The 21991-nt window shown below is 36.3% G+C and overlaps 1 protein-coding gene across 3 annotated transcripts in view; it reads right to left on the minus strand.

The window, feature by feature from the left end:
• Window positions 1–21991, minus strand: part of LOC139987840 (A disintegrin and metalloproteinase with thrombospondin motifs 15) — a 174673-nt gene that overhangs the window by 137605 nt on the left and 15077 nt on the right. For all 3 annotated transcript variants that reach the window (XM_072004571.1, XM_072004573.1, XM_072004570.1), the window contains exon 2: window positions 20126–21205. In XM_072004571.1, coding sequence (XP_071860672.1) covers window positions 20126–20426 — 301 coding nt within the window. In that variant the 5' untranslated portion in view covers window positions 20427–21205. The remainder of the gene's footprint in view (window positions 1–20125; window positions 21206–21991) is intronic.

The raw sequence follows: 21991 nt of genomic DNA on the forward strand, positions 1-21991 counted from the left end.
AAATAAAAAATACGCTTCAAATCAGAAAGTGAACAAAAATACATCTATTTCGCAAGAAATTGGTTATTACGTAATGGAAAATGAAAGATTAATGGAAAGTTATGTAAGAATTTGTTTAATAATCTCATGAGATAATGATAAAGACACCAGAAGACCCAATGTATCAGAAACCTGCAACCATTATCTGTGAGATTTTTTCTTATCGACTTACAAAGACAGAAAGAGAATCGTTTGTTTGCCTTGTTTTGCAATTTATTTGCATTCTTTATATCGAGTTTTCTTTCATATCAGATCGAAATCCAAGATCATTTTGCAAACAATATCTCATTGCTTAAGCAAAGTATTAACCTCGATTCGCGCAAGATACTAAAGTTTGAAATATTGAACGCTGATAGGGATACATTGCTGAAAACAGCGTCGATAGGAAAGCTGTTGACGAAACGACGTTGACGATGAAAATTTTGCAATGTCACCGAACTTATCCACAAGCACTAAGATTATCACGGCAATTACTGCATTTTGATAGTGTTAACCCCAATAATTGAATTTCATCATGGCGATAAATAAATGAAATTTTGAAATAGATCTCGAAATGCTCAAATAAAAAATCTATTCATCTCGATAAATTAATAGTTTCATGTTTCGAAATTATTCTCCAAGCACGAGTCAGTATAGATTACTAGGGAACTCTTTGTTTCCTTGTAAATCAACAGGCTTTCTTTATTAAACAATGTCTTTCTTCGACGTGAAGAAGAAGTTCGCAGTCAGTGGCCTGAAATTAGCGATTCATTTGTTGGGTTAATCACGTTTGATAAGACAGGCCAGTTGTTCTCGTTGGTCGATTAGCCTTGGCATTTAAGAATTTGAAACAAAATAAATTCGTAACAAACATTCAATTGAAGCTGATAGTGCACTGAAGGAAAAAGCAAAAGGAAAAAAGATGAAAGTTCGTTTAAACCTTTAACCAGACTTCCCCTTGCTGCTGCTTAATCACCCAATTAAGACTCGTGCATCGTTCAACATCATGTTTGCTTAATAAAGTTAAAATCTTTTTATTTTCTTTTTTTATTTATTTCCTTTTTTACGTCTGTTAATACAATAAGTACTCCCCCTTCAATTAAAATGTAGACAGAATAGAAGCGTACAAATGTCACTGAAAACAGGACTTCCTTCCAAAGAAAGTAACTTTTTTATCGTAATGTTACTTAAATTTTAATTAACGTTAAAATTTTGCAAGTAAATTTTATATCAAAACACGAATTAATCTAAACAATTCCTTCGTGAAATTAAAAAATGATCATTCTCCTGCAACTATATGTATATATAAATCTTGGCTGTGATCACGTTTGTTCGATGTAAATGAATATTTCTACAATTTTATATTTTTATATATTTTTCTTCTTCGAAAGTAAATTATCCTCGGAGATGGAAGACGAATGACCCCGTCAAATCTTTCATGAATTCGAGTCCTCGACCCAATCCTCGTCTTATCACCACTTAATTAATCAATTAGGAATGAAAAATACAATTACAGAAATAACTAATCGTTGCTTACGAAAAATAGATATTTATATGTTCCTTGCATCATTCGCAATACAGAAGATGAATACGAGAGTTAAACCTCTGGAAAATAGTATCTTCTTCGAGCCTTCAATCAGATTTCATCTTATTACCATTTAATTATCCAATTACTCGATCGTTACTCGCTAACAATAAAAGTAAGTACACGGTATTTTTCTCCGACTTTTTCTTTCTTATTATCCCTCTATTAATCCGAGTATAAAAGATGAATGACAGAGTTGAAGCTTTCACGAAGACCAAAGTGCGAGTTCGATCGTCGATCGCCTTAGGGTTCCTAACGCCTTCGTGTAATCCACGTATTACGTAAAGGTAAAATCGAGAGTTAATGTAATTCATTTGGACACGCCGGGTTATAAATTATAATCGTGGTTGATTTGATGTTGCGATATCTAAAAAACGATACGCGGCCGATTACGTAATTACTTGGCTGTGTTGAGGGTTATTTCGTGTACGAGCGTATCGTGTACAGTGTACACGCACCGTGGTTGATTATCGTGCTCGTTCTCGCGTGTGTCCCGTGGAATGTAGGAAATGCAAAACGACGGTAAAATATCGGCAAATATTTGTCTCTGTCAACGGCTACGTATTTACGAACAAATTAGTAACGAAATAAGAAAACAAGTTTAAACGAAAAACGATGCCGATTATGCCGATGCGATTTATCATTAGAAAGCGGATAGACGCTTATTTTTAGATTTGAGAATAAATTGTTAAGTAGTGACAATTGGTATGCTTGTTAGAGGACATTTCTTAGTCTTGCGGTAACATTGGTCAAGTCGCTATTATAGAAAGTCAGTAACATGTATTGTAATTCTTTTATAACCAGAGAATGGCGATACTTTTGAATCTACTACGAAACGTGTTCAGAGTGTAATGAAAGACTCCATTGATGTTATAATAAATGTTCCCAGACGGATCAAATTTTAACGAGCAAAATAAATTCACTTCTACGGTTTTTATCTTCGTTATTCAATTTTTTAAGATCGATATCGAAATATCGCGTGATTAATTTACTAAAATTCGACCGGAAGGTGTTAGCGTGATTTATCAATCGATTCTATAATCAGGTAATTGTTTTTAATAATAAATTGTAATCGATGAAATGGACACGATGAAAATAAATTCTCACATAGGAAACTAATTACACACGAGTACAAACACGACGTTAATTACCAAACACTCAGCCGATTTTACGTTAATTCCAATGGAACTTGACGAAATTATCTTTTATTTTGACAAGTTTTGCGAGTATCGTTGGAAGTGTCGAAACGAATCGCGCAAATTGATTGTCCTCGCGGGAAGTTCACCGATTCGACTACCATAAAGCGTTATCTTTTCTGTTTAAAAGAGTATCGTACGATTTTATATTATTTCATTGCACAAGTTGTTTTTTTCCCTCTTTCTCTGTTAATTTGTTCAATCTTTATTCGTTCGATTCGCTCGATAATTTGTTATGATAAAATTATATTTCGATAAATTGCTACTGATCCCTAAAATTAGCCTATGGACACTTAAGGAACAGTACTTGGCTACTAGAGAATAATATTTGGTAAGCATCATTAATGTAGCTGATTAAACATCGAAACTTGTTTGTCTTCGCCAGCTGCGCAAATAAAGGAAGAATAAAATTGGACATTCACGAGTCAAAACTATAAAACTCCATTAAAATGAGATTCTACTACATATATCGTAAGTAGTTCGATATACTTGGCTGTTATTGAATATGCAAGAAACATGTATTTTATCAACATAAATTATTATAACATAAATATTATAACAAATATCGTATTTTATAGATTGCGTTTTATCCATAATACTTTATCAACGCGTTACATTACATTCCAGAGTAAAACATAGCCAATAGAGCAGACTTTTTTATGCATTTTATATATCCTACACATGTACATTGTAATAAAGCAAATTGCTTTCGTTTCAAATAAAAATGATATATTAACATAATGTGTAATATTATGGTAATCTAATGTTCTAATTTAAACTTTCTAATTCATCGATAAAGAATAATAATGCAAAAAATGGAATTTCTGATTTATTGCAGCTATATTACTATACTAATTTATATTGTATCTATGCAGCGATCTGGTAAGAAGAAAAGAAAATATGTCGTATACTACGTACGTTATGACAAACAAAATCTCTGTGTCCGTGTTAAATAGACCGTGGATTTATATGCGTTTATGAGAAACTTAAAAAAATGTACAGAATAATAAATAAAAGTATACAAAATATCCAAAGCATAGTTACAAGCTTTACAAAACTTTACTTAACAAAATGAATGAAGTTTCTGCTTATTTACATATTCAATAGATTCATACAAATTTAACCCACGATAAAAATTAGCAATCTAGTGATAAAAAAAAAAAGAACGACAGAAGTAAAACAAGAAACTGTAAGTTTATAAATTTCTCGTATCTATGATAATTCGAAAAAGTTACAAAATCTGAAACATAGTGTCCTGCACCGATTTCGCAACAGAGATTCAACCGGTTCCAGCTGGCAGTGATTCACAAGAGCAATCGGAGCCGTGTGGCAGATTTCTATTCGAAAAGCGACACGAGACGTCGATGTAGAAACGCGCGCTAATCCGAAGAGGCATGAGAACGTGCATGTAATTTCACCGCAGTCGCACGTGCGTGCATGTCATTCCCTCGGCCGTTCGAACGCATAAAGAGATCCTATTAATAGGTCGCATGCTCGATTGACGGAGCTCCCGTGTAATTTATACGCTACACCGTGACAGTTATTAGGAACCGGCCTGGTGCAATAAGGAAACCGATCGAGCCGATAGCTACTGCTCGAAATTCCTCTATATCGAACGCAACCCCTTGTGAACTCGTACTTATGTAGTTGCATACTTTAATTTTATTCTTCTGAAATTTGAGATTTTTTTTGGAGAAGATAAAATATGTAACGATATTGGAAGAAACGCGATTCTTTTATGAATTTTATACCCTGCCTTCTTTCTTTGAAAATCTGTGATTCTGTAAAAAAAAAGATAGGATGCCCAACGGTATCAAAAAACGCAGCTGCATATTCCATGTAAACTGTATATTAAAAAATTCGCGATTCTTTTGGAGAGACGATATTCCACTGCATTTATTGAAAACCCAAGCCCTTTGTAGTTTTCATATGCCGCTCAGTTGCGAAAATTTGCAATTTTCTTAGAGAAGATGGCACATTCTGTAGTACTGAAAGCACAACACCAGTGTCGACTTCATAGTGTTTCTTTTTCATCGAAAATTCCTGATATTTTGGACAAAGCAGGTAGATTCAGAATAGTATTTTGAGAGAAATAGAAATTAAGGATTTCGATATCTTAGTATCATTAAACAGAGAAGAGCGGATAAGAGAAAATACGAGATGAATTTATTAAAAGATCGTTACAATGAAATATTGTTAAAAATGTTGTACTATCGAATTGAAAAAAGAGGAGTCTTCGCAAGCGACGCAATAAGTAATTCAGAGGAAGAAGAAAAAAAGGAAAATGAAAATTTTCACACGGATCTCATTTTGTTTCCGTTAGGATTTGCTTTTGCGCTTTCACGTTTCGTTTACACTCGATTTTCACTTTATTGTGAGTTTAAGTCTCGTACGTGACGAAAATCGAGCAACTTTGTTAAACCTGATCGTATTGTTGCCAGTAACTACATACTTTGAAAATATAGCACTAGGATCAGAAAATAGCAAAATTGAGAGAGATAAATTTAGAATCCTGATCGTTTTCCCCGATCGTAAATAATTTTGTCTGTAAAACGTAGATTTAATGCTGAAAAAAATGTTCACTTTGCACCACGTGATCTATAAATAAAATTACAATTTTATTCGAAGAAACACCCGAAATATTTCAGAATATATATCTTAGAAAAAATGTTTTAACGTCATCGAACAATTTAAATTGTTCTATGTGATTGTTTTATGTAATTCTGGTACTAATAATAATACTAAAAAATGCACACAATGAAAGGTAAAACTAATAAAGACAAACCAGAAGCAACGATATCTCGATACATTGCATGCCTACCAACAGAATTCCGTTCTTCATTCCATCGAGATATAGATAGTACTATACTCGAATAAGAGCTTCGATCGGATTTGATCGATAACGATTGATAAATGATTTGTACCGATGCATGTAGCCTTTGACAAGCGATATGCATAATATATCATAGCTCATGAATCGCGTGCGTATATCGCGTGTGGTCTAATCGGCATTCGAATTCCTAGCTTTGCAAATTCGATTTCGGTCATTCGCCTGTGAGCCTCGCGATTCTAGTTTTATTTTACCTTCTGTTGGAAAAAGTTCTCCTTTTCTTTACGAAAAATTATCCGAAGGCTTCCAAAAATTTCCAATACCGCCAATAAAAACCTAACAAAATAATTTCTACCGATTGCAGCAAAATATTTGAATAAAAGGTTACTTGACAAGATTAGCTTTCCTATCATTTAACACCACTTGGTTTATCAGTGCGTAATTTTTAAACTTAATAATACATCCAAATATAATGTATAGAGCAAAGACGTAATAATTAGATAAATAATCTCGCGTTCTCTCTGTCCAACTACTCGTGTCATTTTCGTAAAAAGAATCCTTGATGATTTATAATACACCAAACGAAGGTAGAAGGCTTTAACAAAACGCTAGTGCTTCCAAACTTACATCTCAGTAAATCGATAATGCATCCACACACAATATCTATAACACACAATATCCATCGCATGCATCCCACACTCGTAAAAAAAGAATCAAATAGAAATCTGTAAAAACAATTATTCCAATTATTCCATTAAATCAACAATTTATCTTACGTGAAAAAAATATGCGTAAAAAAGGCTAATGTCCTCAAACCTGACTCAATAACGCATCTAAACTCGAATACAATAAAAATACGACAATAATAGCAATGATAAACAATGTCTCATTTGCTTTCTAACTATGCACCGCACGCTGCAGAAAACAAATAAAGAATGGGAAAAATAAATCTGAACTTGATCCAGTACGTTATAATACGCAGGACTGCCGGTTCCTCCCTGCAGCCTCTTACATTACTTCAAACAACCATACCACGTGGATCAGCATACACGCGATCAAAGGTTGCGCTGCTCGAACAGCCAACTCGTGTCGTCGACGATATTAACGACCGTATGAATACGATTCAACCGTACATGCGACGAGCTCACGCAAAGAACATTCCAAACGAACCATCCACACCATAAAGACGGGATACTCCCTTAACGTGTACGCAGCCGTAGCAAAGAAAAGCGTGGAAGAACAGAACGAGTCGTTTCACGATGACCTTTTCGATTCTTCTTCTTCTTTGCCTGTTTTCTTCTCTTTCTTTTTTCTTCTTTTTTTTTTCTACCTTCGATTCTCGTAGATTTCAATATTGACGATCCGCTACAGTCTCTGTAGCTATGAATCGCCGTATGGCGTAATCACCGTCGCACGATGTCACTGGCACGTCAATTATACTTGACCCACGTCCGACAATTTTTCTCGCGGTCGTATCTAACGCGAAATTACCGTGGAACGTGTCAACCGAGCTTCTTTCGCAATCCTCGTTCTCATTATGCGCTTACCTTTTACGGAGGAAAGTCTCGCCGCGTTCCTTTCCAAGGGATCTCTTCGTCCGTTTTCTCTCAGCTTCTTTTTGTTCTCCGGCCAGCTGAGAGCTGCGCGCCGTTTCTACAGGCTAGATAATGGGTGCACGGATACGGAGAGGCGTACGAGGTCGCGATCCTTTGAAGCGCTATTCTTTTTCTCTTTTTTCCGTTGCTCTCTCGCGGTTGCATAGCTGAAGCACGCAGATATTGCCAGCTGGCTTGTTATTCTTTTGTTGGAAAATCGCGTGGGGATTTTCTCGAGTGTGAAGTACGTAGGCGTCGAGTGAATTTCTCAAGTGGTAATCTTTCAGTGTGTCGACCACGGGAATATGGAATTAATTTGAACGATTGTTCGTTTGATCGTTTCCTTTCGTTGGAAAATCGAGGAAATCGTCGATCATAGAAACATGGAATTCGATGAAATAAATTATTACGTTGAGCAAGTATACAGATACTATTGTTTCGTTGGAAACTTGAGAAAATTATGAGTTAGTCAACAGACAGACAAAATAGATAATGTTCGTTTCAAAGGGTATGACGAAATTTATTGATGTAATGACTAGTTCTTTTTTAATTTCATAAGCGAATCCAAATGAAGAAAAAAAAATAGTTGATATTTTGTTTCTGAAGAAAGGATAATTTGTTACTTTATAACGTCATTCAAGGGTGCATCTTTAAAAGCGTTTTGTAATTCAATGACCAACGTTCGTCGTCAAGTGGCGCTATTCGCACATCTCTGACAGGCAATTGATTTGATCCCGATGAAAAAAGCCGATCAAACCAATACGCATGTTCCATCCTCGAGTCGTTTGATCGACTTGTTCTACATAAAGAGACTTCAGCTACAAAAGGTAGAGCAACTGGTCTATGGGGATCGTATTTCTTTTCTGTATAGAAGAACCAATCAACTACTTGTTGCCAGATGTACAATGTTGCAAAAGTGTACATTATTGGAAGCTGATTATTTTCTTTTTTTTTTTTACAGAAATAACACGATTAAGAAATGTACATTTTTTAAAAAATCGATCTCAGAATCCGATCATTTAACAATTAATTTTTCTTCTTCTATGATTGTAGTAATAGTCTGTGCATTTCAAAGATCTCTAACACAATATGTATTGTCTATAATGTACGTGTATAATATAAAGAAAATTATGTGATTTTATCTAATTTTCTAAAAAGAAGATCTGCTTTCAAAGCGATTTTTCTATATATCACAAGATTAGCACTTTTCTAAATATGTCACGCTTCTAACGAATCGACGATACGAGTTTTCCAACGTTTCACCGAGTATCTAATTTAATGATTCACCGTATTCCAAGATCCCAAAATCATTTACTTGCGACTAATTGCCAAATCTATCGATCGATCGAAAATTAAGATATACGCCACGCAAGACAAATCAAGATTCTAATTTGCAGTACTTGTTCTAATGCGTCTCTCGATCGACGATTTCCTTCTAATTCGCTCGGTATGCAGAGCAAAGCGCGTAGGCGGTGAATTCATCGCGAATCGGTCAATGCGTGTTAACACGCGACGCGACGAATAATTTCCAGTATCTAAGAAACTCGTTAGGCCGCTTAGAGAATATTTAACATGTCCCGTGCTCGTTCCAGCGAGGAAAATTGAAATCCTGAGAGCTGTTGGGTGACAGAGACTGGTGCTCGCGATTAGGTGAATCCGTGAGACCGAGAGCCATGTATCAACCGTGGCGAGTAATTCGTAAATTGTAGCGAAGGAGAAATTTAATCGCGAGAAGGGAACTTTATGTACTTTAATTTTCTTGTTTATTTGCTCGATCGCCTATTAGAGGTTTAAATTGTGAGACGTTGGAGCATTGAATCTTCACGATATCGACTACAGACACCACTATTTAGGTTTATAGGATACTCTAATACCCTGTATCCTAGTTTGAAAGTTATTTGTTGTCGGAGAATTTAATTCTTAAGATGTTAACTTGGAATATCGTTATTGCAACAATCTATTATGTAACAACACAAAGTCCATTATACTTTAAAACATCACTCCATTCTTTTATATTTAATACTAACTTTACCAGGCCTGGTCGAATGACTGGTTTCAAAATTTCATCTAACTATTTCGTCTAACTTTAGGTACATTCTTATATTAACAACAATTGAAAAACTGATTATTCAGACACTGTCTAAGAATTTACATAAAGTTAGAAACAATGGACACACTCTGCCCTGGTTATAATTCATATCATAGAAAAATAACGAATATGCACGGAATAAAACTTTCCAATCTTCTTATTTCTACCAAGTTACACTTAAAAGTCACTGCATTCTAAAGTTCCACCTCCTACATTCTTCCCACCCCCTTCGCTGTGTCCCAATTATACTTCGAATTATGAGTCACTGCAACGTTAAATCCTCGCAATATGAACTCAAGACATCGCTATTCGCGTTAAGCTATAATTGACACGCTCGAACCCTAACACTCCACCCTAGAGTCAATTTTCAAACAATCGCAAGAGCCACAAACATACCTATATTTAAAACTCCATTGGGTACGCGAGTTCCCTTTTTGGAGGCAATAAAAACCTACGAAAAGGCTCGCTGGGGTTCAAACGAACAATTACTTATTAATTCTGACGCACGAATAAGGGGAGGCGATGGTATGCAATCGTTTCGTATGAGTCGATGCACACACTATTATAACAATCAAGGTCCCGGACAGGCAAACGTCTAATTGCGAGAGCATAGTCCAACGTTAACCAGGAATGGAACTCGATCCGATCGGCAGGGCTGCCCAAGTGGACTCGAATAATTACCTCGTTGATTGCGAACTCGTGTTTACTGGCGATGTGGCAACTTCGATCGAGATAATCGCCACTTTCCGTTCGACAATGATTAAACGCATTAGAATTTCAAAAACTCACTTGCCTCGAATATTCTTGCTCGGACAGTGGATTAACTTTGTTGCGGTCCTCCAATATTTTATGTCTCCATATCGCTTTAGCTACGTAGGAAGAAATGTTAAATATTGCAAAGAAATAATTACAATATTCGATCAAGACGAAAAATCGTATACATTAAAATAGAATAAAAATTTCGTATTTTCTATGTAAGAAATTTTTTAACGATAGAGGGTGCAGCAAAGTTGCGTACAATTTGAATAGAATTGATCTTCGAACAAGTTGATACCAAGCGTCTTTTGTATCTGGATTTTAATGGAAAGATGAAATTTTTTATTGCGCAGATTCTGTTCATCGAATTAGGAGCAAAATTTTCAATATTTTTCTATGTTTCACGAGGCTTATTAATTATGAAAGTGATATACATATATGTACAGGTTTCACTGCTTTGTCTAGAAATTGTAGCTCGTACTCTTTCCAATATAATCAGTATCATGGATAATTTGTCAAATATCTCTGATCACCATATTTAAAGGTAAAAGTCGAAACACTTATCGTATGCTTAAGATGCTTATTCATGCTGTATGTTTATATTTTATTCAATATATATTCGCAGTAAATATCTTGCAATTTTTATATGAATTTTCATATTGCTTTTAAATTTTACCAATATCGTTACAGCCCTAATGAGATTTCAAAATATTTTATATAACACATACAATATATACGTACAAGATTTCTATGGTAAGTATTCAAACACTTTTAACCACTGTATATTCACGTGTATTATTAAAAACAAAAAAAAATATATATATATATAAAATCGCGGTATATCAAGAAATTTATTTTCCCTTTTTACTTTACTTTTTGCAAATATTCGTCCACTCCTCATTCAGTTATTCTCTATTTTTACACAAGTTATTAATACACTAAGACAGTTTCAATATATCTACTGACCCATCCATTTTCTACAGCCCAAAAATATTTTACTTTACGTCAGTTTACGTAATGCTTTTCCTTCAGAGAGAATTGTAAATTCCAACCGGTCAAACAAAACAGCCTTTTCATCAGAAATCCACTAATCCACTAATCGTTTTCGACACGATTAACATCGCGTACACATCACGAATATCGCGTTATAATTTTTCCCTCCAGGGTCATTGTGAAACGCCTTCGAGGCGAATAACACGAAAAGAAACGTATCACGTTGGGCCATGCGAGGCTTCGTTCATAAAAATGCGTATATACTGTATCCCAAGCAGATCGGCCGGTTTGGTTGGAGGTCGTCGCCATGCAGTCTACCCGTGTAAATACCATCGTTCAGATATCTCAAATCATTTGCATTTACTTCACTTTCCAACATCTCTCCTTTCGTTTCTTTCTTTTTTTTTTTTCTTCTTCTTCTTCTTCCCGCGTTTTCTCCCACGTCCATTCACGGAAACCAGTGTTCGAGGACAGGTGTTGTTTGATGAGGTTTATCACGAAGACAAGCAATTACTCCAAGTATGGAAAAAGGGATAAGCGAGGTATTTTCAGAAGATGAGATGTTAATTGAGACTGTTTGATTTTTTGAAAGTTGCTTTTTAATTTTCTTCGAGAGCGTCGTTGCTATATGGAATACTCCGCGTGAATTACTTTTTATTCGAACTGTTACTAGCTTGATGTTATTTCGAATTTCTTTCTATTACGAATAATTTTATAATTTGATAATTAATTCTAATTTTGTACAATTCTGTTGATATATATTATTTTACTTCTCCTTTTGCTATAACTTAATAATTTAACAATTTCACACATAATCTTCTACGTAAATATTATCTTGGTTTACTTGCCGATGACCTGTTTTTGTAGAAATTGAATCGAATCAAAGGGAAACGAACATACAGAAAAAAGCTAACGCGATGGAAAAAAAGTGTCGAACAAGGTGGTGTGCTCTGTTAAACATGTGATATCCGTATAAGCTAGCGTCCGCAGAAATACGAAACGTCACGTACGCACTTCTCGCGTGGTTCGCCCTCGTCAACATCGTCCACGAGGACATCGTTCGCCACGTGTGGTCGTCTCGTTTTTTCCGATTAACTTTCGTAATTTGGCCCAGCAAGTAACTGTGCCTTTAGTTCGCTTTAAAATAAAGCATTTTTTAAATAATCAACCGATTGACATTTATCACGCGAAGTTACGGAAGCTCGTAGAATATTCTTTGACATGTTTTGTGTCACAGCTATTGACGTACGAAGTTTATTACACAACCAACAGAATACCGATATTCAAATATTAATTAATCTTGAACTAAATGTGAATTTTAACCAAATCCATTTAATCATTGATTATTATTAATTATTATAATAAATAGGTCTACACGCTTTCTATCATAACACTTTCTTTCTACACGCTACTTTTATCATAACACTTTCTATGTCGATTTTATCCAAAGAAAATCGTAAACTTCAATCCACAGATATCAAGATATTAATCAACGACTCCAAAATATTTCACATAGATTCTGTTTTAGTTTATCCCCTGTAAAAATCTTCGAATCGACCTAGACAGCAGGATGTAAACCGACCAACTAATTTGCTAATCAAATCACGAGAGATGCGATACTTGATTCCTATTCCAGCGAGAAAACAACACGATCCACAGATTTCGCTATTATGCAGCGAAGAAATCCATTTAAATGTTTCGTAATCAAGCGTTCCATTCAAATTACCTTTCATGGTTTGCTTCATTTGCATATCGGACAAGATTTTGAAATGACTCGACAAGAGAATATTTTTAGAATCGCTTTGAAATCTGTATCAACTAGTTGTAAACAATCCGGTTATGAATAATACAAATCAGATAATACAAATCAGATAATACAAATCTGTTGACAAATAATTTTTCTAAAGTGGCAGTAAAGAAAAATTAATTTTGTGTTTGGCAATATCGATATAAGCGATTACGTTGGTTGTATTATTTTAAAATAGTCATCTCGTTCGGAACAGATCGGTAGAATCTCCATTTTTCACGCCTGTTTACAGTATCGTTTCCAGTAAAAACGAAAAGTCATCGATTTATCATAAAATCGCGTAGCTATTTTCTTACTAGGCAAGGTCCATCCGACACGCTGAGTATGCACGCGTGGCTACGTGTAGCGAGGAACGTTCCTACAACGTTACACGCCTTCGTGCAAGCGTGCTTACACGCGCTGATGTGCAGTGCATTATGCACAAAAACTTGCACGTAGCACTAGAGATAATTCTGGAGACACCAACGGCATACTGTGCTGGAAAGCACTGACTCTTCGTCAGCACTTAGGTGGCTAATTATCTGGAGACGGTAACGACGCGACCGCGACGACAGTTCGTTTAACGATAAGAGAATTTTAGGTGGGGAAACTTAAGTGCATCTGAGAAATATTGTATATTTAGCGATATACTAAGTCTTTCATTTTTTTCATTTGACGATAAAAGTGTTCGAGAATCAAAATATCGACGATGTGGTTCGAATTTAATAATGCGATATTTGGTTTAGAATGCCAGTGATACGATTAATAAATGATTGTAGCAAGTTTAATCAGATAGATTATTATATAGATAGATAAAAACTAGAGAATTAGAGTATTAAAAATTAGAATATTGGATTGACGAGTATTCGAAAGACAATGATATATTTAATGAGAACATTTCTTGTTTAAAATGTTACGTGAATGGCCATTTGAGAAGATAATTTCATATTTAACGAAGGAAATTATTAATTCGTAATAATAGATAAACGATTGCTAAATGTGGTTATCGATAAAAATTTGGAAATCGATATTAAATAATCGATAGATAAATAATTACTTGTGTAATGGCGAGAATTTGAAATTCCGAATATTAATTATATTTAATGTACCACTTGTATTAATTTACAGAGTTTGAGCGAAACCTTTTAGGTTCGTGATACATACTAATCGAAGGCTATGAAAATAATAAAAATTGAACGAGTTCGTACAAAAAGAATTTAATTTTTTAATTGTAAACGCATTAACGCTTCTTTTCCATTTTTATTTTAATTTCAAAAACCATTGATTATACTAAAAACTATGTTTCTTCGCATCACTATTTGATTATATCGCGTTTATACGAATACATATAATTTTACCGAAAGAAAACACGCAAACTACATATCTAAATTTGTAACTAATTGTTTATTGACTATAATAGCTAACTGAAGACCAAGTGGATCTTTGCTTCTGTGCATGGTGATTCAGCTCAAATTGTAGATGTCTGGTTATCGATACAACTGACTCACCTGGCAGTATAAATCCTTGGTTATTGACTATAATGAATGACTCGAAACTAGCAGATCTACAGGTAGTGAATATATTGATCAAACGCGAAGACATAGCCTTGACTACTGGATAAAATTGTCCATCTAACAAGTGTAGACCTTGGGTACTAGATTTAGTGATACATCGTAAGATTACGGACCTAGAGTATACTATACACAATCGTAAGTTTCCAGCTAGTTGTTCTAAACCTCGACTTATTCGAAGAATAAAAATTTCTACATTTCAATAAACTGTAAGATACGTAGGAAATACCATACTCAGAGAAAAATATATAATACTTATGTCGTACATAAATATTGTAAGTGATATATACTTATGGTAGATAGACTATGGATTTATAAGAAATTCCAACATAGAGAATACATATACACGATATGTGAAAGTATGAGATAAGACCAAAGTACATGGTTACGTAAATATTTAGGGAGTAAAACAAATTTCATCCAGCTTCGTCAAATTAGCTTGCATCTTTTTTATTCGTGTTCGTAAAAATGTGAATTGATACGAATACTCGTAGTACGATAATAAATATAAATATAATGTAACGATATATTAAAAATGTCGAGTTTAATGTACTTAAGAATCGAACGTACTTCAATTTTTCAGCTACGAATTTACAAGAGCGAAAATTTGTATTATTTCTTACAATTGTTAAACTCAAGTGTTACAAACTCCAAATTATATTTGAAATTTTCCATCGATATACTTGTATCATGGTAACTAAATTAGGATAAAAATGCAACATCGTAACAAAAATTCTGAACCTAACGAGTCTTCAAAATCCTCGATGAAACGAATGGAAATTTCTATTTCTTCTTACCTTGATTATACGAATGAACAAATTTAAGACTCTCTAAACTCTGAGTAAACCACATAATACTTCTGTATCGACCAAAAGAAAAAGAAAAAGAAAGAAAAGAAGGGAAACAGAGTCATTGAACACGCCCTCGTGTTGCGATTCCCGGCCAATTTTACGTTACCCTTACGTCACATTGCGTGCACGTGCTTTCTTTAAATAAATCCAGAGCGACGAATATGCAAATACAAGAGTCGACGAGTCAACGCTCGGCTTTCAGATCGTACCGGAAAGATATCATGCCAGAGTCCCGCTATCTCTAGTCATTAAACTCTTATCTGACGAATTAAAAGCAAGACACCAGCGAAGGATCGATAGCTGCGAGCGGAGTAAATGGAAATGAAAATTGAAATGTAAACGAGAATTTTCACGAATCTTTCGATGCTGACGAGTTATGAAAAACGATTGCACGTATGCTATTTATAGGTCCAACTTTAACCTTAGAAATCCTAGAATATCTTTATTAAAAAAAAAAAAAAAGAAGCTTCCTGATATTTCACGTTGTAGACTCGAAAGATCAAATAGAAACTTCTTTATTTATTTTAAGATTATCGGTACCTGTTCCCCTTTTCTGTACTTTTAACTTGTTTGAAATATGTTCAACAGACACACGAAGATTCTATCACCAGATGATACCTTTCGATTATCGTGTTGTAATGTAATCGTCGTCTTGAGGCAAAGGTAGGAAGCGACGCGCTTACATCGTAAATATTCAAACATCCGTGGTCTTATCTTACCGAGTTATCGCTGTGATTGTAAGTTCGTCTAGCCCGTGACGTCAAATCAGGTTATAGGAGCCCAAATACATCTGGCATGTGATTTCTTGCCACCTCAGAAGAAAAGTCGTAGTTCTTCCAGCGTACATACGCAGTTACTTATAGAATCCTCTTATGAATATATTACGTGTGTTATATACGAAACATCTTGAAATTTCGTTAGCACTACGATGGGACTCGTCTAGCATAATCATGATATACGTAATCATATTCATACGCGTATGACATAAATATTATAATCATATTGGTCCAATATTGGTCCAAATTATATTGGTATAATCATATAGTCAGAGTTCAATCTTATTGGTCTAGTTTACGATCGGAATAATACGTTCTTAAAAAGTTTCTATAAATATCGATATATCTCACTATCGGTTATTCGTTGTCCATCCGGCGAATACTTACAATTAGTAAAATTACTATTAAAATATTAGGTTGTCCGAAAAGTGTCTTTCTTTTACAGACACGCCTTTTACAACGACGCGTCTTTATACAAACATGAAACCTAATCTGTCGAACGTTGTGATCTTTATTTTGATAGAACAAAATTCAACAAAATAATATAAAATGGAAAATGTGCATGCATTGTTTCCTTATAAAACGAAAGAAACGAATGACCTAATATTAATTAGTAAAATTACTGGATAAAAGATGCTCTAGCCCTTACGATAAATATTATTTAAATAACTTCCAAGTAAATAAAGTAAAACTTCTCACAAAATAAACTAACTGCATGGTAATTCGTGACGTAAAGTCGTTCAAAACTTCCTGTATACCTGGACGCAGCTCGTTTATCGAATTAACACGAGCCCTTTCGTTACTCATCCCGAAGGGACAATTTCACGCGTTTGATCCCGGCAGCAAGATGCGAAAGAAGCGTCGGGCAATCTCCTCGGCGCGGATCGTTTCGCGCTCGGGCATTAATTTCCGTTTCAATTAAGCGAGATACCGATCTCACGGGCGTAAATTACGATTCTCTGTTATCGTTCGCGATCGAAGATCAAGCGAACGCGGCGTTACCAACGAAGAAACCAATGACCAAGAACGAATACAGAAGACGAGAAGGAAGAAGACGAGAAGGAAGAAGACGAAGAAGAAGAAGAAAAGGATGAAAAGGAAGGAAGACGCATCAAGTCGAAGAACGACACAGACAAATCGACAAGGGGGAAACCGAGAGGGTCGCGAAATAATCCATGGTCGGCGCAATTAGCGCTCGTTAATGATGGGTAGAGAACCCGACCTAGATCGAGACTCGGTGAAGAGATGCGGCGAGATAGCAGGCATCAGAGAAACTAATAAACTGCACGAAATTAGTGTTATACGCGGGGATCTGGTGGAACGATCGGCAATGAAGGTGTAGGCGAACGTTATGCTGCTTGCCGCTATCTGGCGAACCCGCGGGAATAATTATGCGTCTATACATGGGGATAGAGTCGTCGTTGGATCGTGTACATTCGTTACAGAACCTCTTCGAAGATCTTCCATTCCTTTACCTGTGCTAGTGTAATGTGTATGTACGTTTTTAACTATGCCATCTATCGTGATTGCTTTTGGTACGGTAAATTTTTAAGGATCGGTGGAATTCATAGTTACTTGAAAACAGGTACACGCTGTAGGTTACAGTTACAAGCATTAGGTAGAAAATTTTAACAAGAAGTAGCCTTCCTATAACGAAATTACTAAAAGAATTCTCAAACTTCTATCCCCTGCAGCTACAAACTCATCAGCAAAGCCTAAACCATCAGTATTAAGAACCTTACCTGATCACTCTTCTCAAATACAAATCAAAGCTTCCAATTCATTTGAAACACGCGTCATCGGGCTATTCCACGTACAAAAATACTTGCCTGGAAACCTCGCAGTTCCTAGAAACGCGGCCGGTCACGTAAAAATATGAAATAAAAACACGCGAGAAAGAATGTTAAAAATCTCCTTCGCCACGATCTGCAACATCCAATTAATTCCAAACTCGTATCATCAGACAATTCCACGTATAAAAATCTCTTCTGTCTTCTACGAAGCCTATAATTCCTCGAATATTTGCCATCGAAAGTGAGGAAAAAAAAGAAAAGAAAAAAAGGAAAAGGCGGGGAAGAATCTCGAAAATCGCTCTTTAATAGAGTGACCTGGGAGGGGCGGGTGATCCTGATCTCTTTGGCGATTTTTCAATGGGTCTACCAGGAATGCTGACCACGATTCGCCGAAGTACCATCAGGTGCACGAAGCAAGCGAGATTCGAGCCAAGCGACTCGGTAAGTACTTAGGATGTAGGTGCAGGTTGGGTAGGAATATGAGTACGTACAAGCGGCTAACGCGAATAAAGGTTCATACTCGCAGCACGAGAGGATACGAGCACGTGTGTGGGTGTTGGTGTAGGTGTGGGTGCTTTGGAGCAGCGGCCTTACAAGGACGTCTGGACGTTCTAGCTTTCCCTGAGAGCCTCTGTTGCACACCTTGACTGAGACTAAACGTGTTAACGGATCTTTCACAACTCTGCCGTTTCTGCGTGACGATACGTCGAATTACGACTTGCACCGGTGTGCTCGTACGTCCATCGGGCTCGCTTCGATCCGACATCGATCCTCGCTCAAGCGTGTACAGACCGTATCCAATTTGTCACCGATAGCTACGTACAGATTTTACTGCTATTTTCTTACGGGCAGTTTCTTGGAATTGGTTTCACGTACGTTAATGAATCACGGTGTTATCTGTCCACTAATGCTATGTCTATTAATTATCTACTATCGAAATGTTATATGTTATATTATATGTCGTGGATGTTTTATTAGACTTTTGATATATAGGCTGTCAATAAGTGTAACTTGTTCCAACATGAAACTTCGTAATCCATTGGATTTTCTTCGTTTTATACTTATTGGCGAGTTACGGTGTTATCCGTCTACCGTTGATTTATGTACTGTATGTTCCATTAGATTTTTCTACAATAAATGTCGTTTTCAAAATAGACGGTTATTTTCTGAGGAACGTTTTAACAATTATTTTTAATTGTACGTGGTGAATACGAAGCGGTGAGAGAAATAACCTTCTAACTTGGTACTTTCAAATTAGTCCTAACGTGTGTGCATACATCTATCAGAACATTTATATCATTTCCACAAACACGTTATTACTTTATGAATATAATATTTCCTATCGTCTAGAAAAATTTCTGTCGATATTATAGACAGATTAATTGTCACACATCATAAGTGACACGCCATTCATCAATCACACCATTGCAAAACGACTGACCTTTCGAAGATCGATCGTACCCAAGCGTCGCAGTAAAAACTGAACATGACTCATTTAGTAACATGTTTCGTATTGAAAGAAATGTAAACGTTCTAGCGATAGTACATTAACCCTTTATAAATTACTTCTTATTACACATCGTAACATTATACCAGCATCGAATTATTCATTTGTATCTGTTGCTATTTCTTGAAATTAAAGTAAACAGGAAGAGATTGTAATATTTTTTCTCGTCGGTAAAAAGAATTCTTATTTATAAAATGTAAGACAGTTTTCAAGTAGAAAAGTTATATTAGAATATTTAATCCTTCGTGCGTGAAGGACTTACTGTTACAGAGTAATTATTTTTTTGTCGTTCCTTTTTTCTAGTCGATAAATGTGAATAATCAGATGTATGTACAATGATATCAAAGATGTAACATTTTAATCGACTACAATAATATAGCGTAAGTTGTGTTAACCTGCTAACTAGAGATCGCTTCTCGATGAAACTTCCTTTTGATCAGAAAAAAAAAACAAACGAAGGTTCAACAAGAAAAAAACTGATTCCGAGTAGACCTTGCAAGTGTAAAAAAACGGAAGTCCATAATCGTTGGTAATATACGTTTCAAAGGTAAAAACCGGAAATCTTAACAAATTAATCCATGGTAAACCTTGCAAACATAAACAGACCGAGGATCTGTAGAAATTTATTCATAGTAAACGTTACGAGTGCAAGAAACGAACATACTTATAAACTGATTCATAGTAATGTATCAACGTAAAAACATAAAGACCCTTTTACAATCAAATACTCTATGCCAGTTAACACAACAGAGTAACCCAAGCAAACAAACAGCTCCTACCTTCGTTGTTGAAGCTCTCGTCATCGAACACGATCTTGACAGTGGTCGAAGAAGAAGAAGAAGACGAAGAAGAGGAAGAGGACTCGTTCGATCGTTCCACTAGGAAGCTCAAAGTCTTTTCCACAGTATCGAGGCTTCCATGTACATTTCTCTCTATCGTCTCTTGTTTCACTGTGCGCACACCAGTCCATAATATCACCAGGAATAGCACCAGAAGCACGATGCTGATCACCGCGACGATGGTCGAGGCGCGATTCGAGATCCGCGACATATCTGCGGCTCCTCTGCCAACCAGGCACATTTAACTTGCTTTATTATTCGCTATTCCTCGGCTCGTTAACCACCGAAAGATCCGAGTCAGAAGAAGTGAACCAAAGCGAGAGAGAGAAAGAGACAGAGAGAGGCAGAGAGACAGAGAGAGAAATGGAGGGAAAGGGAGGAAAGGAGAAAAAGAGAGAGAGAGAGAGAGGTAAGAAAAAGGATCCTGGCCCGATCCGTCCGGTTACACGCCAGCCGGTCGAGCAGTCAGTCGATCATTTTCGTGGCTTCGAGCTACGTGAAGACGAAGACGGAGGAGAAAGGAGGGATTATCGCGGCGGCACCAGGTCATTCGCCACTCTGCGCCACCCTCGAGCGCCCATAGAGTCCTTCCTCGCAGCCGGTGATCTCAAGGTTTCCCTTCGTTTCGCCTTCCTCCTCTCTTCGATCCTGTTTTTCCCTCGCGGAGAACCAGCCGGCTAAATCCAACCGGGATCCAACCGCGGAATGCCCATTAAGAGGCTCGACGATCTTCGATTCGCCGTGCACCGCCAGCTATCTACCACGACGTCGTTATCTTCCTCCTCGGATACTTCCTCGCTAGTTTACGCGCCAGGATCACGTCCTTGCCTTCGACATATGACCTGGTGAAACGAATTCCGGATCGTTAAGAAACGAGCATAGTAGAGGAGGAGATGGTTTCTCTAAGGGGTAATTTTTCCGATGGAGCTCTCGGAGAAGTGGTTGATGCAATGGATAGCGCGGCTTTATGGTGGCTCGCAGTCAGTGAGGGTCCGTGGGCAGTTCCGGTTTCATTCTGAGCTGAAAACAGAAGGAGTGACGATTTTAGATTTCGCTGGTGATAATTTTGTGTTACACGTGTGCGTGTGTTTTTTCATCGTTAAAGTGTCTGCTGAGACAGGTTTATTAGGGAGAAAGAGATGTAACTCGTTCTTTGCGTAGTTAAATTTCTTAAGGAGAGAATTCATTTGTAATATAATACACCGTAGAGTTGTCACACGTCAAATATCCAATTTGTTAAATTTTTACATTGCTCGATATAATTCGTTAAAACATCGGACAGATCATATGTTACAACTTAATATTTTCAACATGTACTGTATAATAATGAATATCGTTAATTCTGCCATTTCTTCCAAACTGAACAATTTGACTATACAGATTTGTTTCAATTTATATGAAACAAAAACGATTACGATTTATTTTAACCTTCCTTATTCTGCGAGTAAGTAATACACGATATTATTTTACTTGAACTGGAAAATTAACAAATATATATTGCTTCGACAATAGATATCGCAGCATCGAAGCAGCGGCTCGTTCAATGGCCAGTTAAATTGCAAGCCAGGTGATTAACTAACTAGAGGATAAAAGGGGAAACAAAAGAAAAGCACAAAGAAGAAAATCTTCTGGACATGGTGAAGACGAGAATGATTTCCATGATGAGGTCACCGGCACAGGAGATGATTTCTCCGTGTCGGGCAATTTAACCGTGCGAATCACCGTGAAACCGATTCGTGTCGCGTTAAACATTTACGACGCGCTGCGTCGTTTTCTTATCGCGCGACACGGAGACCACCGCGCAAA

Source organism: Bombus fervidus, chromosome 5 (genome assembly GCF_041682495.2).
Source record: "Bombus fervidus isolate BK054 chromosome 5, iyBomFerv1, whole genome shotgun sequence".
In the NCBI taxonomy this organism is placed as follows: domain Eukaryota; kingdom Metazoa; phylum Arthropoda; class Insecta; order Hymenoptera; family Apidae; genus Bombus; species Bombus fervidus.